Raw genomic sequence first — 26,071 nt, 5'->3', positions numbered from 1 at the left:
AATGAGAGTTGTGCACATGAATCTGAAAGCAGAGTATAGCCAGCAGTATGGGGAATAGATGTAATGTGAGAAACTCTCATGCTATATTATTATAGTCTGAATTGTTTCCATCATTTTGGGTTAAGTAATTCCCCACTATCCATCTCTAAAGTGCAAACAGTACAGGCTTGATGTGCCCCAGGGAAAGGAAGGAAACCAGCCTTTGAATCTTTACCCAACCTTACTGCTCATATTTTGCTTTCAGTGAATAAGTGTTCAAATCCTTTAATACTTCATTCCCATAAAAATATATTTACCAGGGGTTTTTGTGGCAGCAGTGAGGCTGTGTTTATTATTTTAGGAACACCACACGACTGGCTTTAGAGAAAAGACAAGGCAGGAGCATGGGGTGCTGCAAATCTATCAGAGAACAGCATGTTTTCCACCTGTTGAGGCAGCAACCACAATAACAGATGCACATAATAATTACCTGTACCTCAAAGGCAGCACCAAGTCCTGCACCTTCTGCTCCCCACCTAGCAGACAGCTTGGTAACAGAATTACAAAAGAGGAACACTGAGAGAGTAGGTAGTGCTTTGTGAAAAATGAAAAAGCAGCTCTTATTAAAGAGAAACCGGAAGGTGGAAGATGAGAAGGAAAGATCTGAGGCACCATGATGCTAAAAGAAGAGTGGTGCTAAGGAACTCCAGGAGCCTGCCTTATTTTTAGAGTGACAGTCAGGATTTTGCTAATACCTTTTCCAAAGCTGCTCTCATTTCTACTCTTAACACCAGAGATAATTTCTACTGATAAAGAGGTGTCCCACATACCTACTGGAGCCCATTCCTTTCTAGAGATGGATGGTCCTGCAGTGGCAAGAGGTGCACACAGGGTAATATGGGCCTCATCTCAAGTGACACCATGAATGAGCATGACCATGTGCCAGTACCGTGTTCCTATTCCCATCACTGCTGCCTGGCAGTGGAATTGTGCTGGAGCTATGCTACCCTTTTGTTTGCAAGTGCCCTGGAGCATCTTGTGTAAGAAGACCAGGGAATAGTAGAGGGATCAGGGATGCACGGCAGGTGAAACATTTCTGCTCTTTCCTGCGTAAGTGCTGAGGCTTGTAAGGCTCTTTTCTCCCCTTCCTTTAACTACCAAAAGGAAAGTGGTGACATTTGGCTGGGTGAGGACTTGACCTCTGGAGTGATTTGTACCATGGTGGTTCCTTGTTACACAAAGGAACAGATACTTCCTGGCAGGGATTTGTTGGGGAAATGATCTCAGGCCCCATTTAATCTTGACAGAAGAAGATGATGAGAAGACTGTGTGCTGAGTTGGAGTTTTCCTTTGAATTCCTATGGTGTTGAAGGCAGCACTATAAATAGACACAGTATCCTTTATACCCTGGTACAATTCTGTCTCCAGCTCCCCATACAGACAGCAAGTCTGCTGGTAGGTATTTAGCAGGAATTAATTTAACCCAGTCTTCTCTTTCTGTGCTCTTTTACTCCAAGTGTCACGATGGCTTCCATAGCCATACAAACATACTTCCTCAATAAAAATATTCCGAGGAAGACTGATGATATTAAAAATCCCATTTCTCTCTGAAAATTCTAGTTATAAATAATCCATAAATGCCCCATACTATAAATAGTTGGTATTAAAAAAAAAAAAAATCTCACTCCCCTCTCATACTTCTTAGTCTTTCATTTTGTTTCTCCCAGGTTTTGTTTTTGAACTGCACAGCATTTTAATCATAGTCTGTTTCACATTTTCTCCAGTGTCTGGAGACAATGTGGACAGTCTCCCCCTTCCCAGGATCCAACTTGAGAACATCAGCTAAGAAGAAGGAAACCCAGACACAGTGTTTCATGGTTATTTTCTTAAAGATAGATCTGTAAGCAATTTTAATACAAGCTAAATTGGTGTTTTAAAAAACAACTCATTGAATTTAAGCATCGTTTTTAGCGAGAGATCCTCAGCCTGTGATCCTACTGGAAAGCAAACTAAAACTTTCACAAATATTAAGAGTTCCTGAGTACAAGGGCAGAGACGCTGATCTGGCCTGGCTCTGCCGTGGTCTCGCTGCTGGTGGAACTGCTGGTGGTTGTGTTCACGCTGCTCAGTGCAACTACTGAGTTCACTGGGGTTGGTTTGTAAACAAGAGTAAAGGTACTTGCCTGGTAGTCGAAGCTCCCGCGCTGCGGTCTCTTGGATTACCTTTGTTTGAGTAATACCACTCCAGTTTCCTCCTAACGTGCCACTTGCACAACAAATTTCTAGCCTCTCCGGGTGTTCAGTTTATTGAAGGCCTATTTTTAATTCTGTTAATTATAACCCGTACTCCCCTACCCTTTCGGACCCGCAGGCAGCAGCCGGAGCGAGCAGCTGGCAGGCGGCGGGGGCAGTTTTGGAAGGGGCCGGGCGGTGCCAATGGCTGTGACCCGGCCGGGCGGCACCAGGACCGGGGGCTGAGCTCTGCCCCGACACGGGGCTTTGCCACGGGCGCTCCTTGCGGGGCAGCTGCGGTTCAGTCCCGCTGTGAGCAACGGGGGGTGTTGCTTGGCACCCGTCCGTGGTGGGGCATCTGTGTCCATCCCTGCGGGCGGGCTGTGCCCCAGCTTTGTGGGGCGCGGGGCGAGACGGGGCGGGCGCGCTCCCGAGCTCAGCCCCCGCACCGCCTGCCCCGCGTCCCTCGGGGCTTGACCCGAATTCAGAACTGAACGGCCGGCGCGGGGCTGAGGCCCAGGGCCGGGTGGGCGCCGCCGGGACCCTCCCGAGCCTGTGCGGGTGCGGGTCCGGGTGTGCAGGTCCTGGGGTGCGGGTTTTGGTGTGTGAGTCTTGGGGTGCGGGGCCCGGTGCGGCTCCGACCGAGGGCGCCGCCCGCGCCGGGCCGAGGGCGCCACCTGGCGGCGCCGTGCGGTGCTGCGGGCGCAGGGCCGGCGATGGGATGCGGGATACGCGCCCTTGGGAGAAAACCCGCGCGCGTGGCATCGCGGCCCGGGAAGTTACATTCCGTGTGTTTATCGTCAGAGTAAGCTGCGGGTTTCCAGTTGTACCCACTGGTATTTTAAAAACGCAGTAAGTTTGTATCCTGTGAAATGCGTTTAATGTGCCGGTGCTCTCGTACCCCCCAGAGAGAGCACCCTCGGCTCTGCCCTGTGCTCTACAGCCGAAAATGGCCGGCTGGCCTCCTTCCTGCTTCCTATACAGGGAAGTATAAAATAATGTGGTTCTTGTGCTTGAAGCTGGGGGCATCTCTACAACCAGATCCACTGGGGGGTTTTGCCCCACCTATTTTGTAAGTTTAAATCACTTTGTTAGATTTAGTTGGTAATGGAAACGTGCATGCTTTTATTTGTGTTTGAAACATACTTTTAATTTGGCTCTTCCTGCTTGCTGTGGTTTTGTTGACTTTGCAGAGCAGCCCCAGAGCTCACGAGCAGGTTTCCTTACTCAGGGAACTAAAGCAAGGAAGTGCTCCAGCACTGCTCTGCTGCTGCTCAGGGATGTCCAGCCCACAGGGTTAGTCCAAAGCAAAACCCCCTGAGATGCCCTTTGCTGTGAGGGTCAGGTCCTCAGTGCTAAATGTTCTGCCTTGTGCTCTGACTCGTATAGTCTATCCCACAGAGTAGATGTAGATATTGCCAAAGAGCGTTATAAAAGGTGCTGATTCGTCTCCTGAAGGCAGAAATCAACCTCGTAGACAATGCTGGAAATGACAAGGAATGTTTTGCCTTGTTGCTGGGCTAGTTTTGAGTAACCAGCTCATATGGTGGGGAGTATTCATGCCTCTGCATTCCGAAGTTTGGTAGTAGGAATACAAACTGCCATCCCCAAGCTGGCTTTGTGCCGCAAATGCTTGTCCTCCGGGAACCAAAAGCCAGATGTGCTTCACATAGTTTCCAGGCAGCACTGATCCATCAGATGACAGTAGCTATTGAGTGCTCTTATGGTGGCCCAGAGACACAAAGATGAAAGCCTGATGCCTGTCAACACCTCCCTTGCCATTCCTGTGTGCCTTCAGTTTTCACTTGAGTTCACCTCACAAAAGGAAATGCCACAGAATATGATGTTGCAATGTTAATAACCTTTTATTTTTTGAGCAAGAAAATCCCAAGTTTTGTAATTTTCAACTGTCTGACAAATTTGGGATATGTTGAGCTTTGCACCCACTCCCGATACCCATGCAGCTGGTTGGAGCCTCAGCTGGGAACACAACTTCTTCTTCAGAAGCATTTTCTGCAGCATTCCTGGACGATTTTTGCTAAGGAAAATGAACAATATTTGAATGCCCTCTCAAAGAAACGAATTTTCATGGAGAAAAAAAAACCTCTGATGAATAGCCAAAGGGCAAACACTATAGAGAGACCTGGAATAATTTCTTAGAGCGGCTTCTGTTGTTTCACACCTGCATTACCTTTAAAAAGCCTCTTACCCCAACTCAGGAGCTCCACCTATTGTAAAATCAAGAACTAACCAGTGCCAGATTCAAGTCTTAAAATACAAACCCTTTGAGATACAGGGAGCAAAGGGATGGGGGGGGGGGGGCTGGTTCATAAGAAAACTTCTAAGCATTACTGTAGCATAAATAATATGGCATCTTTCACCTCAAATAGCCTAACACTTCATAAAGTGATATGAGCTTCACTAGTTGCTAAAAACACAGATATTTATGAAGTGGAACCTGATATCTTTCTTTTATTTTTCTTTTTTGTTCCTTTTTTTAACCAGTAAAGAGAAATGTTTTAAGGTGGAGAGTAAAGGATAGAGTATACAATCAATTGTAGGTATAAACCTAGGAGAGTTTTGCAAAATGGAAAGATCAAGCAAAACCTACTTTTATTAATAACATGCGTTCTGGTGTCTCATAAACTTGTGTCCTTAGTTTATAAATGCAGTTAATCTATAAGAGATACAGGCAACTCAAGTAAGATTTTCTCCTCTCTCTTTCAGCAATACTCTCTTACAGCTCTTTGGTAGCAGATGCTCTGGATCTTTTCTTCTCTTCATTCAGTTTAATATCCAAATCCCGGAGCTGGCTGAGGAACCCTGAATTTGGACAGATGTCTCTGTGAGCACCGACTGTCTTCAGAGCATCCACGAGTGTCATGTTTTCATGGATCATTAAAAAGGCAAGCACTAAAGTCGCTGAGCGGCTCACTCCCATGGCACAATGAACAAACACCTTACCTGCGGAAAAAAAGAGATGCGGCGAAGTGAGTGTGCTTTAGCATTCCTAAAGTGGAAAAGACAGAGGGAGGAGAAAAAATACCAGAAACAAGTAGGGAACACAACAGAGACAATTAGTGAATCCTTATGTTTTCAGAAAGATTATGCTATACCTGTCAGGCAAGGTGGTGTTTCATGCTGACCTCCTGGATCTAATTTAGGCCTCAGATTAAATAATTGAAATTTTCTGTGGCAGGAGAAGCTTTCTGTGACTAAACTTGTTAGTATAGTTTTCTGTGGAAAAAAATAAGCTTTGGCAGAAAAATTTGGCCCAGGCCTGACTGTGATCACTGGCAAGTCCCATAAGCTCTGTGGGATAGTCTGCCTGTAAAAATGGAGTCGTAATTTACTGTATCTCAGCAGCCCAGTGTGAGCTATAACTGGGGATTTAATAAAGCACTCCAGTGAAAGCAGCAGATCCTGCAGCCAGTCAGAGTCAGAGCAAACTCTGGAACAAATGGAAATTATGATAACTAGGCCATAATCCAAACTCTGCTGACAAAAATTCAGCAGGCTGTGGGTCAGGCTCGTAGTTTTTGACTTAGTTCATTAACTTCTGCTGCTTCTCTAGCTTAATAGACAGGCTGAATAAAGCTTCTGAATTCTGCAAAGTACTTAAGCATGGGAAGCATTCGAGCCAGCACTGAAGTGCCACAGCTCCCAGCTGAGTGCATCGGGACCAGGAGCAGCACGCAGGGCAGGATTGTCCGTCTGGAGCCTATGCCAGTGTGCAAGGGGTGGGAGGTGTGTGTGGAAGCACACAGATCGTGCCAATTCCTACAGGATGGGCCCAGGGGGAGCACCTACAGTGCCATAACCTCTACACTCTGGTATTAGAGCTTGCCCATGGTATTAGAGCTGCCCATGCTAGGCTATGGGCAGCCAGTCTTCCCCAGCTCCTGGGAACCTGGCCATGGCCACCTTCCCTGCAGCACATGGCATAGGCACCCTTCTCCATCCTCTCCTTGGTGGTTCTGCGTGTGCCACCTTGAACCTTATGCTGATTCTGAGCTCTGTTGGTGCCTGTTACTGCAAGGAGAAGTCATTTGGCTTGCATTGAAACTTCCTCCCAAAGCTTATCTTTGCTTCCCTCTTACCTCCTGAAGAGTTTAAGGCCTGGCCTATGAAATTGGCAGCATCATAGAAGAAGATACTTAAATCAAAGGAAGGATCATCAAATGCTTCTACTCCATAGTACTTTATTTGCAGATCTTCATAATATTTGGCTCCTGTGTTGATGCTATATGGTCCATCTGCTGCATTAAGGATATGAGTAATGTTGAGGCTTTGAAGAGTAGTTTTGCTCCTGGCAGCCCACCTGTTGAAAGACATGAAGGGCACATTGGCAACACTCCCAACATTCTGCTAAAATAGCATGGTTTAAAGTTAGTGCCTGCTCCCACTAAGAAAGGATGCAGGAACTGCATCTTGCCTACAGAGGAGAAAATTTTGAGCAGCACATAGTACTTTGTACATGAAAAATGTGATATGGGGGTGTAGAGAGCAGCAGGAGCACAGACTTGCCAGTGGGATACTGTCAGTTAAGCAAATGCCTCCTAGCGGTTAATCCCTGGGAACATGGCTTACTCTATAAAGTGGTCAAGATTTTCCTTTAAATATTTGTTTAGCAAGTTTTAGAGCTAATCTCTCATTGATAGGGTGCCTGGGTCTCAAGGGTAAGAACTCACACGGATGCAGCAACACCTTGTTCCTGGTTTTGGACATGAAGTGGATGCATTGTACTCACCAGCTAGGTTTTCCCCCCTTCCCACAATAAAGTGGGACTAAAGACATGCTACAAAACTCTGAACCTTAACTGATATATTCATGAGGAGGAGGAGCTGGGAAAAACAAGCCGATGATCTATGTAATCTGCTGTATTCCAATTGGAAGGAAATAGCAATAAATATTACTGGTCCCAGGAGTAAGGTACTTGCATGAATATTTCTGTTTGATATTTTCAGGTTTGCCATCTTTGAAAGAAACTTCTGATTTTAAATGTCAAAATCCCTACAGTATAATTAATTTGGATCCTCTTCTTTCTGTCTCTTGATCCTGCCACCCCTGTTTGAGCGTGAGGGCTACTGTGCTCTTGTCTGCTGCCTTAGAGCACAGTTTTCAGGACAGATAATGCATCTCAGAATTGACACCAATTTGGCATAAGTTCTTTGAGGACTTTTGTCTAGAATACAAATAATTCTTACCCTGCCAAATCCATGGTGGCTCACAGAATATAAAAAACCCAAGTCAGACACAGTAAGTCACCATTTTGCATGTCATGTTTTTCTTGACATCCAGACTCCTTATGTCATCAGCTTTGGAAGCCTGTATTGTAAAAACATTCCTGTAGACCCAAAAGCTGCTCCTCAGTGTACCACACCCATTCCTCCACCTCCCAGGGACTGATAACAGTTTAACAATAGGACCATATGTTCTTACGCATCTCCCAGGTAGATATTTGGCCAGACTTGGTCCACATGATTATCAGACCCTCCTCTGAACCACAGAAGCCGCTGGAGGTCTGATAGTGCTGGTGTTTCGTAGGAATCATTGCTAGTCAGAGATGAAGAGTCTTTGGTGTGAGGCATCTTGCTGCTCTTTTGCACGCACTCAGGCTGTATCAGAGAAAGCTTTTCTGAAATGAATTAAGAGGAAATTTTCATACAGATATAACATTCCCTAGAAAGTAGTCCTGTTCATTACCCTCCAAATAGCATTACATTATTATACCTAGTGTGTGCAGCAGGGCCTGCAGGTGTTGCTAAAAACATCCAGAGAGCAGGAGTGACTCTGTGGTAGGACTCTAGAGGCATGTAAATCCTCCCCTGAGAAAGCAGCATAAGACAACGTGATTTAATTTCTTGTCAAGTGCTGATGTTGGAGAAGAACCTCCTGTGCCACCTGAATGCAGCACTGGTTGAATCTTGTAGGTGCAGGTGTTATTTCTGTTACTGATGAGCATATACAGAAAAGCTTCAGCTCTATTTGTTGAAGAGTTACCAAGTGTTTGTGCACACTTGATTCTGATTAATTAAAACTGGAAGTTTTTGAAAGAATGGATCATTGGGCTGACTTAAAATGCTTCTAGGGCCAAGGTAAAAGTCTTAGGATGTGTGTGAGTGATATTTGTATAATGCATGTGTATACACATATGAAATACATGTGCGTACAATTTTCTTTCGTTTATAGGGATGTATTTAAACACACATATACACAAACATATATACATATGAACGGATTTTCACGTGCATATATAAACATAGACATATGTGTCTGTATGTATAGACATAGAAATTGAGAGATTTTGAACTAGTTTTTTTCTCTCTCTCAGTTGAATACCCCTGAACACTTAGCTATACTGGTATTCTTGTGCCTGTCTGTCTCTGTCTCTCCTCTGGGAGCTGTTCCACTTTGTATAAATAATGTGATAGGTACTTGCCTCCAGAGAGAGGCCATTTCTCTCATCTGAAGGGTGAAGTACTTACCTGGGATGTGAGAAAAGAGAGCACCTAAATTTATGGAAATTACAGAGCTGAAATTCTGGCATTGTTGTCCTGTTAAGAATCCCATCTAGGGCTCCCTTCCAGATCTGTGAGGAATCCGAGAGATCACACATCTGTGATGCCTCACAGATCACACCATGGAATTTGGGCATCCCTTTTGCAGTGCTGTTTGCTGGTTTAGACTCAGGAAGCTCAGGCCAGCTGGTTCAGCTCAAAGCAGAGCTCTGTCAAGAGCAAGAGTACGAAGATATCCAAGCAGTCCCTTCTTTGAGACTTTAAGAGCATTTCTTCTGCCAGGATCTCATTATCCTGAATTGCACTTCTCACCCCCAGAAAATATTAATGAGCTCTGTTTGGTTGCTTGTTGGTATTAGAGTCATAATCAATGTGAAAGGCACACTAGAACTCTTCCCAAAGTAGGGTAGATGGTGTTTATTCTCATGTGGCATCAGCTTTGCCTAAATCTAGAGTTTGCGTTTATTTTTGTAACAATTCTAGAAAACAAGTGCAGATTGGGCCCTCAGAAATCATCTAGTCTGTCCCCTGCCCCACAGCAGCAGCCAGATGGATGTTGCTTCTAAAACAACAACTTTATCCAACATCCAGGTATGTTATTTTCAATGATGTAGGGTGTTTTGGGGAATAAGCAAAAGACAAAGGAGAATATCTTTTTTCTTCTGGAAAAAAAAAAGTAGAGATGATGTGAAGCACATTATTGAACACATCACATATATTTCTGTGACCTCAGCCACAATTTGCTTTCCTTGCCCCCTTCTCCCTCCTCTTCCCCACCAATGTTAAGCACAGTGATAGCTTTTTGTATGTTCCAATAAAAAAGAAGTCTCCCTAGGGTAACTGCTTAATAAGTAAAATATGAAAAGCACAGTAAAAATCATGGGAGGAAAAAAAGTGACTGGTTTTACTTTTAATGATGGAGGAAAAGAACTGCAGGGAAGTAGAGAGGAATATAGAGATAAAAGCCTACGAATTTTTCAGGGCAGATACTGTAACACCAAGAGCTTTGGTAAAGGAACATGTTGTGCAATCCTTGCACAGATTAACATGAAAAATAGCACAGAAACAGATATTGTGCACTGCCCTCCAAGTTTTACTGCCTTGTGAAAGTCATGCACTGTGCTCAAGAGCTACTGCCAGCATCTTCATGATGACCTGTTTGTACTTTAACTGACACAGAACGTTAAGCTGAAGCAGTAAAAAAAAAAATCAAGAAAAAGATAATACAGCTTGTACATCGGGAGAATCATAAGACCACAGGCTAATTTTCAAAGTGTGTGGCTGACTCTGAGTTGCTGCTGATGCTTAAGCGCTGAAGTTGTGGAGGTAAGCAGATGGATACCAAACTTTCAGTTCTCCTAGCCCCTGCTGCTTTAAACTTCTGTTGTAGCCTGTCACTTAGTTACAGTAATGGAGATGATGAGCAGAGAGAATTAGATTGTGAGGCCTCTTGTCGAAGACCTGACTTTGAAGAAATTCTCCAAGAATTGAGTTATTTTGGTGCCAGTGACACTTTGGAGGTGACTCCAGCCTTTGCAACCAGGGAGGTGCTTTGCAACAGAGCTCCCTTTCATACAGAAATACACTTTTCAAAAAGCGCATCAACATCATTTTATTCGCATTTAATGCCAAACAAGTGAGCTCCTCGTGTCAACACGAATGTAGCTCCTCCCAAGAACGCTGCTCCCTCCTGCGTTGCACTGGCCTTGAAATTGAATTTCTCTACAGGGCCTTCAGGGTAAGCTTGGAAATAGCTATAGCAGATGATTGGACTAATGAGGAAAGCAATATGAATTTTTTAATTGAAGGCCAGGGACTTTGCTGAGGGTTTCCCCCCCGCCTCACTTTAAGATACTGCAGAGCCAGCAAAAGTGCTGCCACTGATTATCTTTCTCTAAGCTTCTCCCTCTGGGTGGCTCCCAGAAGCTGCTCGAGTTGGAAACAGCCACTGACTGCAGGAGGGCAGAAGTCCCTGTACCTGGGGAGAAAAAAATTCTATCTTACAAGGTCAGTAATGTTTTCTCCAGAGATCTAGACCACGCAAGTTAGATAGGATTACTTTTCTTTTAAATTGCAGCCTGAAAGTACTTAAAGAGTATCTCATTAGATTCTTTCCTTCTTTCTTTCTTTCTTTCTTTCTCTCTCTTTTTTTTTTTCCTGGTTAAAAATAAACAGAAACAAAAGAAGTCCTTCTACCTATGGGTGACTTTTGAGGCTGGATAGAGGTTTTTAAGGGCAATCCAGAGAATACAGGGCAGCACAAGCTTTAAAACTGTCTTGTCATTACACAAACAGTTCCCGAAGACCTGGAGCACTGGGGTGCGCCGCATGTGGCCAGGGCCTGCTTGGTTCCATGTCTGAGCTGTGCAGCCTGGATTTCCCCAGTGGTCCAAGAGCTGCCCTTGAGGCCCAGGCTGGAGGTGGTCATGGGGTGGCATTGCCTGGCCGCAGGCAGACCCAGAAAGGGCTGTGGGTGACTCCATGCTGTTTGAATGCAGCTGGGTGCACCTCCTGAGGGACCCAGTCAGGCCAGGACCTTGTTTACAACAACCTAGTTGAGCTTAGTATCTCCCCAATATTGTTTAGCCACTTAAGTACTAAGTCTGCTAAGCTTTTTGGTTGTGAGGGGTTTTTTTGTGTGTGTTTTGTTTTTGTTGTTTGTTGGTTTGTTTGGTTTTGGTTTTTTTTCCTTTCTTTCTCTATGTTGGAAAAAATTGCCATTTTCTATTGAAGATTTTTCTGGCAAAGAAAAGAAAAAAAATCCCACACAGACTCCCACTGACTTGAATTGGCTAAAGCATTTTACAGATTTGTGTTGCATTTGCAGATTCCAGTGAAAGAAAACTCAGCAAAGTTCAGGGGGGGAACCAATATTGTAGATTTGAAATAGTTAATTTTTTTATTTTCAAAAAAATTACCATTTTCATTTTTCTATTCAGAGTTACTTTGTTTTGGAATTTGTTATGCTGCATTGCCTAAAATCTTTTAAAAAATCAAAACAAGATGAAATGGCTTGTTCCTGGTTGAGAAAAGCATGTTTTATTTAACTAAAAATGAACACAGACTGAGTAGCCATCTATTTGCCTAGCCCTAATTTTCACTTCTGTTACAGGGGAAAATCTCCTGCCATTTTGCCATGGTTGTTACCTTGTCTCTCTGAGAGTGAAGTGAGCTGTAGAGAGATGAATCCAATGTCTGGAGTCCCAGGAGCAGTGTGGCAGGGCATTAGTTGGACCACAAGCATCCCTCTTTCCTTTTTGCTAGCACCTTCCTAACTGGCACAGCTTTCCCTGGGGTTATGTTCATAGCCTGGATGGGGACAGGTGTCTTTCAATAACAAGGCCTTACATGAGATTATTGAGAGCCTCAGGCACAGCAGGGCCTGTGGTTGCTACAATAGCACAAACACTACCTAACAATAGCGTGATACAGAAAGCTCCTGCAACCAAATAGTCTAAATTCCTTAAATCAAAAACCCGACAAACTAAATGGTTCAAAATTCCAAAGCATGAGGTCAGCATATAATTCATGTGAAAGGAAGAAAAAGGCAGCCTCTTGATGCATTTGAAATTGCTGTCTACTCTGTTTTTTCTTCTCTCTTCTCTCAGCAAGCATCTCTGCACTCATCTTTTACACTCCTTGCTCTTTTCTCTCAGGTAGTGCTTAAACACTATGGCTCTTTGTCCTCCTGATGGAAAAATCCAGATGGAAAGAAGTGTGGTTCACAAGGAAATGATCATGTAAGTGGAATTAATCTTTCAGATACTGTAATGTGAAATATGATCTTCCTTTTTGTTAAGAAGACCCAGTCTGTGTCTCTACGCTTTGGTCAGAATCCGATGCTAAGAGAACCCAGGAGTCTCTTGAGGTAGAGCTGAAAGCATCTTTGCAGAAACAGGCACATTTAAAAGCAATAGCAAAGTTAAAACAGCCAGATGGGAACCTAGCAGGCAACCGAGAGGGGAACTCTCTGTTTTCCTTGCAAGCCTACAGGGGCTTGTTTGCAGGAATTAGAATCTCTCACCAGCAGTTCACTGCAGCTCTAATACCAAGTGGTATTGAAAATGAGAAGCAGGTTATGGCTGATGGTTTCAATGAGGCACCTATGGGAATTTAGAAATGAGATCCTGGACTTGTCTCAGTGTAGGCCGTGCACATGGCAGAGCAATATTGCTTTCTTGGCTGACTGCATCATGTATTATGGCCTTTTATTTTGCCCACAGTCAAACAGCAGGGAATAGTAGAAAGTTCATTGCTCCAGCTCACTGTTTAAACTCTGATCTGCCTCACCAGAGACAGTGCCCCCGAATAACGGAAAGCAGAATCGGTCCCTCAGCCTCAGTGCGGGTACATATTCAGTGCAGCACTGAATTAATGCCACTGTCATTATTTCAGAGTGAAGAGAAAAGCAGAATGTGCAATTAAAGCTCTGTTTGGTTCAGTTTTTAAGGGAATTTACTACCTGGGAAAGATGCCAGATCAAGGGCTCTGGAAAAACAGCCCTCTCTTTAACAGCAGTGTTGGGAAAGATCAGGAGCAGCCCTGCAAGCCTCCTCCATGGCTGCCCTCTTGGCTCAGCCTAGCCCAGCTCAGCTTGCAGATGCCCCTTGCCCTCCACTTGCAACTGTGTTTTACAGGGTGGGAGAAAATCCAAGTCTTCACACCTCTTCACTGCTTGGTCTCCCTCCTGACATCTCTGTTCACATCCGGCCTTGTACTTTTATGATGGGGCCCTCTCAGCTTCTCCAAACTGAGCCAGAAGGTACCAACTTTGCTTATAAGGAGCCTGAGCTGGGCTGGAAAGCTAAAGGCTCCTTCCTCTGTGAGCCCTCCTGTTCTTGCACAGAGCTGCCCATGGGGCTGGAGGGGCTCCTGTGGGACAGGGACAGACTGCTGCTGCCCCACAGGAGCTGCGTCCACCCAGGGATGGCTGGAACACAAAAGGCCATCTCAGTGGTGGGAGCAGTCAGAGGGCAGGGCAGGTGAGGGTAATCAGCCTCGGGCAGGGTTGGGATAGCCAGGAGAGCTCCTGGTGGTGAGGAAGGTCCCAGGTAAAGTGGGAAGACAAGGGGGTGCATGGCCAGGCACGAGCAGAGTTGTGAGGTCACATAGGTAGACATGAAGCCTGAGCATCTCAGCTCTCTCTCACACAGCCCCTTCCAGCAGCCCCATCCCAGGTCACACAGCCCCTACTGTCCTTAGACAAGGCAAGCACCCGTGAGGGAAAAAGCTTGCTGACATCAGGCTCAGTGGGGAGAACTTCACCTGTGCCCTAATGGTTTTTGGGGAGAGGGTGTTACTGCTTTCTCATAGAAGTGCTCCTGGAGAGCATTTCCTTTCCTTTGTAATGTAATGTATCTGCACATATTTTCCCAAGACTGCCACTCCAAGGGGGGAGAACCTCCACGCTGCCTCCAGCCCCCCACACCTCCTCCCCCAACCCTCCCATTTGGGAGCCACACAGCCTAGGAAGGGGCACCTGCCCATGCAAGGGGCTGACACTGCAGGAAAGGACCATTTAAAAATGGAGGCACTGGTTGGAAAAATGGGGAGTCCTGCCTGCAGTGACAGGTCATGGCTGTGGAATGACGACAGCTTTTACATCTGCAGCTTTCAGATTCAAAGGAGATAAAAAAAAGAATTATTACCTTAGCAGCTGGCATCTCTGAGCTATTCAATGCACCATCCCCAGCAAGACAGCGCTGCCCTCCACAGGCTCCTACCACAATTTCCAACTGTCTGTGGATATTTGTCAAGCCTAGGGTGATGCTTTCCCCTTTATTTCTCCTCTGGAGCACTCCTGTCCAGGGTACCACAGCTAAGAGTTAAAGCCCTCCAAAACTGCTGATTTTCTTGACACATCCCAACTACACTCATGCTTCTCCCTGAATTAAAACACTGTAGTTTTAAGTCCTGTTGCCAGCAGCCATAACTATGCTGTATGCTGTAATCAGGGAAGCACACAGTCACCATGCAGCTAACTGCTTCTAATAGTAGAAACTTCACTCTAATCTTATATAACAGCAGTAATGGAGCAGAGAGGCTGTGGCTTGTGAGGAGCTTAGACAGAAAGCTTTCTTGGGCAGCTCGTGCCCTGAGGGCAGAGAAGCTGCAGCTGCAGTGAGAGCAAGAAAAACAAAGTGACCTTGATATTGATAATAGTTCAGTGAGTGCTGTCACAGCCAGTGCTGTGCCAAGATTTCATTGGTGTCACAGGCTGTCGATAGATGTAAGTTATGGGCAGTTCTGATATAAATGGTGTCAAAGAGACCAGACTCAGAGAGTGGGGGGGAAATAATGTCTTGCAAGCTTCAGAAAAGACAAACAAGGATGTTAATATACTGCTATTAAAAGGGGCTCCAAAGCACTTGCCCTTCTGCAGGCAGTATGGATTGGTGTGACTGTGGATTAAAGAAGTTTTTTCCTTCTCCTTGATTTACTCCTCAAATGATTTTTATCTGACTGCTCCTGTCAATACAAAATTGACAATGCTGTCAAGCTTGCAAGATTTCAGAATATTTGAAGGCATGAGAAAGGGGTTTTGATATTCCTCGGTCGTTTGGCAGGGGTAGCTTTGAGCTGTCTGTCTCTGTGCACTTTAAACGTAAGCAGTGAAGTGCTCTCCTTGCTTTGCCTTGCTTGAAAGGGTACATACAAAAAAGGCACCTTTTTCTAAGGTTGACAAAGCTGTACAAAATTTTTGCTTGGAATCAAGAGCAAGAAAGACTTCAAAACTCTTGCTTTTAGTGGAAGATCTATTTTGGCACTTGATTTTTTTTTGGCACATCATAAAGCTTTCCAGGGCCATTCTCTGCTTTGTTGGAGCAGAGCGGAATGGGGGTTTTAATTTTTTTTTTTTTTTGATTGCTGATTTTAAAATGATTGTTTATTTTTTGATTAAGTAATCTTTTAAGAAGTGTGATTGTATGTCACAGAAGAATTGACCATTGATAAGGTGCACAAGAGCAACTAAAAGGAGATATTAAGATCTAGAACTGGGATTTATTTTCTCTTGCTAAATTTTGTTTATGTGTCTGATGAATATTTGCTCCTACTTTCTTATCTTGAAGAAATAAAACTGTGAGTGGTTTGCCTGTTGTGCTTCCCTGGTATTGGGGTGCGAGGTAAATCAGAGCAAAGCAGGGGTGTGGGTAAAGCAGGGTGTGCAGCCACCTCTCTGGGCTGTGATAGATGAGAGGTCAAGAGCAGTGGGAAGATGCTGCTGCTCTATGGAAAATCCAGTCCCAGGGTCACTAGGAGAGCTTGTCCTGCCATTTGCTGGCTGGTGAGAAGAAGTTTCTCTGCCAGGCCCTGCTGTGACGTCTCTGTGGGAAGCAGGCAGGGTGGGGCTGCCCCGCTCCCCAGACACCGTGCTGATGTTAAGTGAGTCTTGCAGTTGGTCAGGCAAGGCAGGAACAAGGATTGTTACAGGTCAGCAAGTTTTTGGAGGGTCTTTTCACCTTTATCTTGCCAAGTGTTACGCTTTTGTTTTTCTGATGCTGTTTCATACTGAGGCTTGGTGTGCACTATAGATTGAAGCCAAAGTTGTTTCCTTGGTTGATGGAGGAGGGGAAGGAGCCTCCAGCAAAGCAGCAGCCTCGTGGCTGCCAGGAGGGAGAGTTGAGGTAGCAGGGTGTAAGGCAGCCTTACTGGAGGTTGCGCCTGCTGCAGGCAGTTTATAGCAGACAGTTTGGGAACATGCTGCAAACATAACAGTCCATTTTCCCTACGCAAACCTCAGTACCTCCAGCACAGCCCTGGGAAGGCTGTCCTCTGCTTGGGAAAGTTGCTGTGAGAAGGAATACATTGAGGACTTTGAGATTCTCAGGTGCAGTGGTAATGGGAGCCGCCCATGAGCTATAAATAGCTCTAACATCGTTTCTCTCCAATGCCTGGCATCCCAAGCAGTCAGTTTTGCTGGTGCTAGTGAAAATGAACAAAGCTTTGAGAGCTTTTATTTACATTCTCTTTGCAGGCTGGAATTTTGTGAGTAGTTTTTCTTACTGGCTCTGAATTTTGCATTTATTTTAAGGGAAAATATTGGCATTTTTTTTTTCCTTTTGGATTTTTTCTTTTTTTTTAAGTTATCATATATAATTTTCATATTTTTAGCTCAACTATGTGGGAAAAGCTATTGTGGTGGGAGAATGGGGATCACAAATATTCATTTTCAAATAGCCTTTATGTAATTTCAGGAAAAGGCGGGGGGGGGGAGGAGGAAATCCAGGAACCTAAATTTAATCTTATATAAATATTTTTTACATTTTTAACAAAATAATGAAAGTGTTTTTGTTTAGAATTAAGCAAACAATGCAGGGTGCTTTAGCAGATTTTGTGGTGTTTAAATTGAGAGGTCACACAGAAATAGTTGTTGCAGTAAAAGTTTTACATGCCTATCAGACAAGATCTTCCTATGGTTTGATAGGAAACAAAGATGCCTTTGTGAATCAGCTATGAAGACCTGAGAGCAAAACTGGCAAAAAAGGGCCCTCTTAATATTTAGCATACACTTGATTAAGTCTTCTGATAAAATGATAAGGCCTCACCTGTTATGCAACTCTCCTTTGCTGTTACAGACATTCTGGAAACATGAGGTCTACAAAACAGACATTTTGCACTGGGATAACCAAAGAACCACTGCTACAAGATCAACTGGTAGAGCTGGAAGATTTAGTCAACTTTTTAAATATGCAAGAAGGGCTATATTTTTTTCCCAATTATGCTAACTAATCTAATTATACACTGCTTTTGCTAACAACCCTTGCCTTAGACCAGCAGGCGATGCTGCTGTTAGTGAAACGCTGTGATTTTTTTCTATTGCCACAAGATGGCAGGAGAAAGCAATCTTGAATGATTTAAAAGTACACAGCGATGGGCATCTCATGACGGGATCCACTCCTGACTGGAATTAAAGGGAGCACTTACTAATATACAAGAAACTGCACAGATTGGATTGAAGAAAAACGTGAAATGTACAGAATTAATTAAATTGGTATTGACTTGGGTGTATACATCAAAAGATCTACAGCATATCCTTTCCCATGCAGGTTTTCTGTCTAAGAGAAGCCTATGACAGTACCCATTTTTTCCTGTACACCATATAGTTTGGTCTGGTTTTGCTCCACTGGCAAAAGCTGCTGTACAAACCAGTCCAAGACATAATGCACTCACCCAAAGTAAAGAGCAGGGTGATTCTTTTAGTCTTTAATTCTGTTTCTTTCTAAATACATTTCTCTTCCCATTCCCAGTTTCTTGAGTCGTAGTAGGAAAAGAGCCAAGCGAGAGGAAAGATCCACTGCTCCAATGTTTGGGAATAGAGGGAGGCATGAAGGACAGAGGCTGTGCGGGAGAACACACTTGGGTGGTCACAGGCTGTTGCACTGAGTGCTGCACTGGGCAGTGGGATCACCTCAGAGTGTCTGTCATGCCTGTTCTCCAGGCAAAAACTGACCCTTCACTCACATGGGTGTCACAGACAAGACATTTCCACTGCCAGGACTGAGCCTCTCAGGAGCCAGCGGGGCTTTGGAAGAGGGCTGGGATGGAGGAGTCTGCTATTCATGCTCTCTCCCCATCAGGAATGGAAATTGGTTTGGACAGTACAACCAGACTGCCTGGGGGCTTTGAGGCATTCCTCCTCTGCATTCAGCATCGTGGCTCCCGTGACCCCTTCCCCTTCCTTACAGTGAGGCATTTGCAGTTTGTCTGATGAGGGGATGAACCTCACGGCCGTGACGGCTGTGTTGCCCCACGGTAGCGACCTCCCCAGAACCTCCTCCAGCGCCAGCCTGCTCCTCATCCACCCAGCCTGCTCCTCATCCACCCAGCCTGTTCCTCACCCACCCAGTCTGCTTCTCACCCACCCAGCCTGCTCCTCAACCACCCAGCCTGCTCTCACCCATGCACCCTTTCTCCTCACCCAGCCTTTACCCCTCCTTTTCTTGCTTTCCCCACAGCCCAAGCTAACCTCCCTGGAGCTGATGGAGGCCAGGTGCTTGTTGGGGCAACTAGAGAGTTTTGTACTAGGACTAGCCCTGCCACCGAGTCAATACTAATTCAAAGCATCAAGAGGTTTAGAAAGTAGCCAATCTATTGAAAGCCAAAAGCTGGAAGATAATCAGCTGTCCGGTTTCTTATACTGTCTTCCCTTAGACTCTGCACACTGCATTCATAAGACAGATGGAGAAGGCACCAAGGTAGGTTAGACCTGAAGGTTTGGATGGTTATTTTCTCCATCAGCCCAGAGCAGAGTACCTGTTACTAAATACTGCATTTTGTAACATGGGCACCAAATATCCAGAATCTGCCCCCCAGTCTGGGAATACATTTGTCACTATGAAATAATTGCCATTTCACAGTGGCACCATGGAGGAGGATGACAAGGAATCAAAAGTAAAGGAGCAAAAGAAAAATGTTTGAAGCAACTTTCAACTGTTATGATGATAAGGAAAGAGAACTGATGATATGGGTGCCCATCACCTGGGCAGGAACACCCTTGCTCCATGAGATGATGTGAACACAGACCCCAGTGCCCTCACACCTTTCCCCTCCAGATTCTGATCCTACTTGTCTTTTTTAGGGATTCTTTCTTGTATTGCTTCTTTTGGTAAAATGACTTTGGTCCCAGAGTGGGAGTAGAATCAGTTTCATTTTGTGAGGAAAGCAAATGATGGAAGCTCTGCAGCTGCTGGCAACACCACAAGAACACTGTCAGCATCCAGGAACTTTCTTTTGCCCTTTGGCTGCCTACCTCAGAGTTACAAGATTGCACCTGCTATTCAGAAGTAGATTAAGCCTTCCTGGAAATTAATAGCTTTAACTGAGCACAAATGACTTTGAATCTGCCTCGTACAGGACATCCTACAACCTTAGTCCTTTTGCCAGCCTTCCAGCCACTGATCATTTGGGTCAAAGCAGCTCCAGGGTATGCTTAACCCTGCTCTGGACATGAGGTGAGCAAGCCTTTACACACTGAGGTGTTGGTACATACGTGTGTATGGGGGAAACAACACTCTACAGACATCTGTTCCGCTTCAGTGCTTGAAAGGAAAAATCCTCCCCTTTCAGCACTGAAGCACTTACTGCAAGTGTCAGTTTGCTATCTTTTTTAGTGAAGACCAAGAGTGAGAAACTGTTCACCACAGGCAGTTTATCCCCCAAACAAAGGCAAATTCAGGGCTGTCCAGGAATTTGAAATCTCTGGGTAGAAGGGATTTTCTATTTCTATTTTATTGGGTTAGGGATTTATCCCTGAGTTTTTAATTTTTGTTCTATTGAGCAAGGCGTACATACCTCAGAGGGAATAAACACATGTACAGGTCAGCTCAGAAGAGAGGAAGTTCCTGCACAGGTGACTTAATCACAGCTGTGGTGCTGGATCAGGTCTTGAGAGGGCTACACTGATGTCTGCTTTTCTGCCACTTTTCACTATTGCCACAAGTAAGGGCTGAGATTGAGTGGGTCAGTCTTAACCCAGAAGATGAAATCTGATGTGAAATGCTAGGTGAGCTTATTTGGGCTCTTCTTATTTCTGATACTGTCAGGCACAGGAAGGTGGTTACTGACTATTGGAACAGAAAAATGTGCTGTAGAGCTGAGGTGCTTTCTTATCCTGACTTAACTAAACGTCTGTCCCACTTCCTTCATCCGTGAAGATGTCTGTCATGCCTGTCCCATTTTCTGCCTTTCCAGGGTCATGAAAAATAGTGATTACCAAATAACTTAATCTCATCCTTCTGCTGGCTTAACCATTCTGTTGATGGGTCACAAACTGGGTGATGACAGGCAAAATTTGTCATTAAAAATTCAGACTCCCTCTGCTCTCAGAGGTGCTAGCATGGTGGCGAAGCTCTCTTTGCACACACACAGCCTGCCTTCTGGCAAATTACATCTCCTCCTCCCTGCAGGATGATGCATCTTGACTGTACAGATGCTCTGTGTGGCTACACATGCCTTCACAGCGGGATCTATTAGCACCAACCAGCCCCCCTTGCAGGGATCTGAAAGCATGCCGCTTGTTGGCACAGGAATGAGCCTGCTATCCCCACAGGACATAAAAACAAAAATCCTGGCCAAAGAGGGAACCATGAGAACAGAGCTAAGGTTATGACTTTGTAAATGTTTATCTCCAGTCTGTATTTGATGTCTGGATACTAAGGTGACCAGTCCCTTACAGAAACCTAAGGCAGGTTAAACAACACAGAGACACACAGTGGTTTTCTTGAGCTGCAGCACAGAGCACGTGCAGGGCATTCACCACTTGTCACCTTTGTGGTTGAGGATTTCATGCAGTGTCTCTTCCTAAGCCCTTCAGATTTGAGCTGTAAGTATGGTTGATACAGCTGTGCTTCTTTTTTATTTCTAAAAAAGAATGGCTTTCCCTTTGTACTGTTTGCATTTTGTCACGCTGCTTTGGTTCACTCACCGTTTTCCTGGGTTTGGTAAAGCCGCTATCTGTAAAAACAAGAATAGAAAAATAAAGAAAATTATCAAAGCCTTTTTCTTATATATGGGAAAGAGATTTTTTTGAAGGCAGAAGGGTGAATCCATCAGGTTATGCACTTAAGTACTATTTCTGTCCTTGAAAATCTTTCGCTTACAGTGCTTAATTGGTCTGTACAAATTCATTGCCAAAGAGGTAATTGACCATTTTTATAGAAGGATCAGTAACAAAAACACTCCAGGCTATTGTTCTAAAAATAAAATTTAAAAAAAAGAGGGAATTATGAAAAGAATGTGTTTCAGGGCATCATCTAGCCTCTCCAGAAGCTATGCAAATTCACTTGGTGAAAGCAACAGCAGACGCAATGAAATGAGTTGTATATGAAGAACTGAGATCTCAAATGTGATATTATGCAGAAGGTAAAGAGTCTGTACTAGATAAGTAACAGCTCAATGTGTTATCAAGGGTGCACTTTGATTTTGATGAATGTTAAAAGAACCTTTAGCCTGGAAAATAAAGAGGATAATTTCTCTCTAGGCAACGGCGGCTTGTGAAAGTCATAAAATAAGAGCACTGGAGCTCTAATTTTATAGTGCTTTTTAAATGATTTTCAAATGGTCCAGCTGCTTTGTGCCACAATAACACAAGGCAGAGATATTTATGCCCGCAATAACAAGTATGCATCAGCCTGCCTGAGCAGCTCACGCAGGCAGCCTGCGCTAGGCGGAACACACGTGGAAAGAGGATACTTGCCAGTGTGGATTGATCACAATTACACCGTGGTGAGAGAGATCCTGGGAAGCCGTTTTTTCCACCAGACAACTTGATTGTTTTTCTTGTCTGTGTCTTGCCTGCAAAGCACAGGATGTGCACGGCTGGCAATGCTGGTTCTATTTTGGCACTTCAGAACCTGCCAGCAGTGTGTGCCTCATAGGCCATGCCGTCCTTGGCAGACTTCTCTTTTCAGAAATAGGAGGGCAAATTCAGCTCTGAGTTGCACCGTTGGTTTTAGGTGGGGGTTTCCACAAGGATTAGTTTGGCCCCAGCATTGGTGCTCTGATGTTGCACTGCATTATATTCTATGGAAATGCATACATGTGACAAAAGAACTCTGGGCAAATGCTGTGGAGTTTGGTTGAGATGCTGAATTGACAGCAGCAACTTCCTCAGGTATTTTACCTCTGCATGGTTAGGACTTCAGCCTAAAACTGCAGTTTGTTTTCCAAGACTTGCTCTAAGATGTGAACTACCCCAGGGTGGTCTAGCTTAGCTTGCCCATTTGGGCAGTCATTTCAAAACTGTTTTTTATCTTTACAGTGCCCTTCCCTTTGTGAGACATTGACAGAAGACAGGTTACTGGGAGAAACCTGTGTTCTAAGTCAGCAGAGTAAGGCTGAAAGAGCAGTTCATTTATTAAATATTCCTGTGAAATAAAGAACTTGTGTCTTTCTGTGTTTGCTAGTGCTAGAGACACAGCAATGTTTCAGGAAAAAGAATTTTGGTGAGAACTCCGAGCATGAAATAAAAAGGCTGATTTGTGGCTGAAAATTTATTACATTTGCAGTAATTCATAGGTCCATAAATCTAAGATAGAGCTAGGCAGAGAGCATTGCAGGAGGAAGGTACCTCTGGGAAGCCCCCAGCCATTCAGCATCTATGGTCACCAAGGTGAAAATCTCTGTCTCCCAACTGGATGACTTCTTGTACAGTTTGGACAATTTTGTCCCCTTTTCATTTGCTGATCCCAATGTAGCAAAACATATTTGCATCTTTTTATGTCCAGGAACATACTTAAGAGCTTTAATTTTAAACAGGGGCCTATTTTTTCTTGGAGTTGAGTTTTAAGAGATGGAATGAGCAGAATGGACAACAAATTAGGAATGTATCCTAGAGAAGTGTCTAACACATTTGTTGCCTTCATTTAACCAAATGATCAAGGAATGACTGGAGTATACAAAATCCAGAAACTTTGTAAACAGGAAAGAGAGATTTGATGCCAAAGCCTTGGGTCATGTTCCTTACACCTTTATGTCATACTCAGATTGTCTTACATTTCTCCTTGACAATTTGTTTTTTAATCATGTAAGAGTTTAGTTTACATAGGTGTATACTGTATCTTAGTTCAATATGTAAATCCTGCAGCTTGATGAAATGGCTCGCTACTGAACAACTCTTTGGATAGCATTGCCTAGAGGAAAGTGACAGAGTATAATAAGGCCAGCCAGCAGAAAAGAAGCAGATCTGCTTTTCTAAGAATACAGCAAATGAAGATTTTTCCCTTACAAACAGAAATGAATACATGTAGTGCTGTTCCAGCTGCAAGGAATAGTGCCATGGTCACAGATTGCATTTCTTCTGCTTCACTCACATCTCATCTCATCTCATCTCATCTCATCTCCAAGAGATCCAATTTACGGCAGATGAGATAAAGTAGCCTCCAGGGTATTACATACATCCCTTTCATAAATCAAAAACCACTTTTTGTTACTAGAGACCTGAGTCCAGAAACAGAGGAAAACACGTGGCATTAGACATTGTAAATGGCCAATTGGCATGTCTCTGCAATAGCTCTTTGCAGCTTTTGGCTGTTTCTCAAGCCAGAAAGTAACTATTTTTTATTGTGTATTCTGATGAATCAATACAGAGAAACTAAAAAAGTCAGTGATTTCTGACTGAGAACTAAGAACTTTCTCCCCAGTCACTAAAATACAGCATCATTCCCTTTCATTATTGTTTTTTTTTCCCCCTACGGCTACAGAAGATACACTCTGATGGATTACCAGTAGACCATGGATGATCCTTGCCACTGATGTGAGTATGGTTTTGCTGGTCACTCCTAATCTTTCAGTATCCTGCTGTTCTCCCACCTGCCAATGGAGACAATGTCTGTAGGTGGATAATTAGGCTCATTCAAGTGGTTGAAGGAGGTTTGGTTAATGTTGCTAAAGTAATTTGTGATTGCTTAATGGAAGTGCTGTGTAGAAGCAGTGGTTTACCACCAGGATAGGGCCTTGCCATTTGCCCTTGTGAATGCATTCAGAGATGATACAGAAATGTGCAACAAGGTAGAAGTCAATCGTGTCCTCTGCAGGAATTCCATAATAATGCATTTCCTGTCCATGGAAAATTGGGTCTCCTTTGATACTCCACACAAAAATGTGCTGCACTCAGTGCATGGGTGTCACCAAGCCTTTTTAGGTCTTCCTTGTTATGGGTTATGGAACTATGGAGAATCATGTATGAAAACTCATAACACAAAGTAGCTCAAGATATTTTGTTGCCTTGAAATGTATTCCTGTCTGTAGAGAGCAGTGCCCACTACACTTTGAGACATTTTTCCCCCTTCAACATTTATAAGAAAAAGTGAGGTAGTAAAAGAATGGTAAAGGTGGTGATTTCTGAATATACTCAAAACATATCTGGAAATGCAGAACTCCAAGTTATTTCACTTCTGCAAATAAATAAATTTAACAAGTTTTACAGGCTCCAGTTGACTACAAAGGCATTGGGGATTGCTGGCCTAAACACCTTACAAAAAGGCACTTCAGGAGGTAGCTCAGGTCCTCCTATCATTGGACTTGAAACATGTGTTGAAAGAATACACAAGGTTTTAGCCCAGCCTGTAACCGTTTTGCCTCACTTTGTATGATGTTTCTTTGCTGAAATGATATGAGCCTTGTCAGTCTGGCTAAGCTCCAGTAAATAAGCCTGCCTGCTTAAGATCAGCATGAGGTTTCATTTCTGCAGAATATTTTACATACTGTGCCCTCAGTCACTTATGTAGTATTTCAAAAACCATTTTACCTTTAAACCCAGAAAGTCTTGGCCTTGGCCTTGCATATAAACAAAGGCCGATAGCCAGACAAATATTTAATAATCAGTTTGTTGACAACTTCAAAGTCCTCCAGGATGAAGGTTGTCATGTAAAGTCAGCCTTCCCCACTTGATTTCATGAGAGAAGTTTAACTTGTTTAAAGACGCTGATCATCAGATTTCTGATAAACACATAAGGAGAACTATTTCTCATAAAATACAGCATTAATTCTAGACTGATCTTTGATTTCCAAGTAGTTGCTCAGAAACTGCACACAACAACTGGTTCCACAGAAACAAGAAGTGACAAAATATGTATGATACTGCTTTGGGTTACTTTAGCTCTGGCACAGGTCCTGATGCTGGCATGGGTTTGCTCAGTGATAGAAACATCCACTGTTTATTGACTTGACTGAGTATTGGGTTGGGCCCTAAGTGCAAATATTAATTATTAATTTAATACTCTATTCCCCATTTCTATCTCATGAAGATCACATGAAACCTTATTCTAAGGTGTTGTTCATATTTGTCTTATTGATGTTGGCAAAATAAAGAAAATTCTGTCTGTAGCACTTGATCAACTTCCAGTTTCACTGTTTGCAGTCTGTAGCTTGTATTTAAGCAGGTATTAGCTATCAGCTGTTGCATTAACAAACAAACCTGTTTACATTTTTATTCCTGTTAGCTGAATGTTCTCAAAGTTCATCTTTCCTTACTTCACATACATTCACTGTTTTACATTTTATTCCCCAACAATTTTTTTCCTTCAAGAGACAGAATGTGATTGAAATAAACATCCAGGAATAGTTTGGAGCAAATATACTCATGGCCATTAAAAAGAGGTCTTAAAATGGCACTTAGAAGACTAAAATTGAATGTTGGTGTTAAAACAACACAATTGCAATGATTTTTGTATTAAATCTTTGCTTTTACTACCAGTTAGGCTCAATTGTACAAATCCAAACAGTTCTAATAGGTAAAACTTTAATTTCCAAGTACAGTTACAAGGTTTAACTGGAAAAGCCAAGGTTGGTTTCCTACTCTCATTGTCAAGGCAGAAGTTCAGTGAAGTTCATGTTGTTGT

General features: G+C 43.7%; 1 protein-coding gene and 1 long non-coding RNA gene across 3 annotated transcripts; one reads left to right on the top strand and one right to left on the bottom strand.

Moving 5' to 3' along the window:
- Positions 1 to 4,705: 4,705 nt before the first annotated feature.
- LOC114063680 (dual specificity protein phosphatase 13-like) lies at positions 4,706 to 21,185 on the bottom strand. Its single transcript, XM_027896123.1, has 4 exons — positions 21,157 to 21,185; positions 7,654 to 7,849; positions 6,312 to 6,532; positions 4,706 to 5,175 (listed from the first exon to the last, which is right to left on the bottom strand). The coding sequence occupies exons 2-4, from the start codon at positions 7,800 to 7,802 to the stop codon at positions 4,949 to 4,951; spliced, it is 597 nt and encodes a 198-aa protein (XP_027751924.1). The 5' UTR covers positions 7,803 to 7,849; positions 21,157 to 21,185; the 3' UTR covers positions 4,706 to 4,948.
- Positions 9,648 to 23,145, top strand: LOC114063681. 2 transcript variants are annotated; one of them, XR_003572593.1, is made up of 3 exons: positions 9,648 to 10,058; positions 12,389 to 12,472; positions 22,989 to 23,145. It is a non-coding gene; the product is annotated as an uncharacterized LOC114063681 (long non-coding RNA). The 2 variants fall into 2 exon arrangements; XR_003572594.1 differs by lacking the exon at positions 22,989 to 23,145 and adding an exon at positions 17,309 to 17,405.
- Positions 23,146 to 26,071: the final 2,926 nt, after the last annotated feature.

This window comes from Empidonax traillii, unplaced genomic scaffold, assembly GCF_003031625.1.
Source record: "Empidonax traillii isolate 1590-97213 ecotype Southwest subspecies unplaced genomic scaffold, ASM303162v1 scaffold481:size658601, whole genome shotgun sequence".
Taxonomy (NCBI): Eukaryota; Metazoa; Chordata; class Aves; order Passeriformes; family Tyrannidae; genus Empidonax; species Empidonax traillii.
Note: the sequence above shows the minus strand (reverse complement) of the source record. Positions and strands in the feature narration are given on the sequence as shown.

Excerpts from the sequence above, each read along its gene's own strand:
- LOC114063680 (XM_027896123.1), bottom strand. The coding sequence starts at position 7,802 with ATGCCTCACACCAAAGACTCTTCATCTCTGACTAGCAATGATTCCTAC. Across the intron at positions 6,533-7,653 it reads AATATCTACCTGGGAGATGC|GTGGGCTGCCAGGAGCAAAA; the intron begins GTAAGAACATAT and ends GTCTTTCAACAG. Across the intron at positions 5,176-6,311 it reads GGCCTTAAACTCTTCAGGAG|GTAAGGTGTTTGTTCATTGT; the intron begins GTAAGAGGGAAG and ends TTTTTTCCGCAG.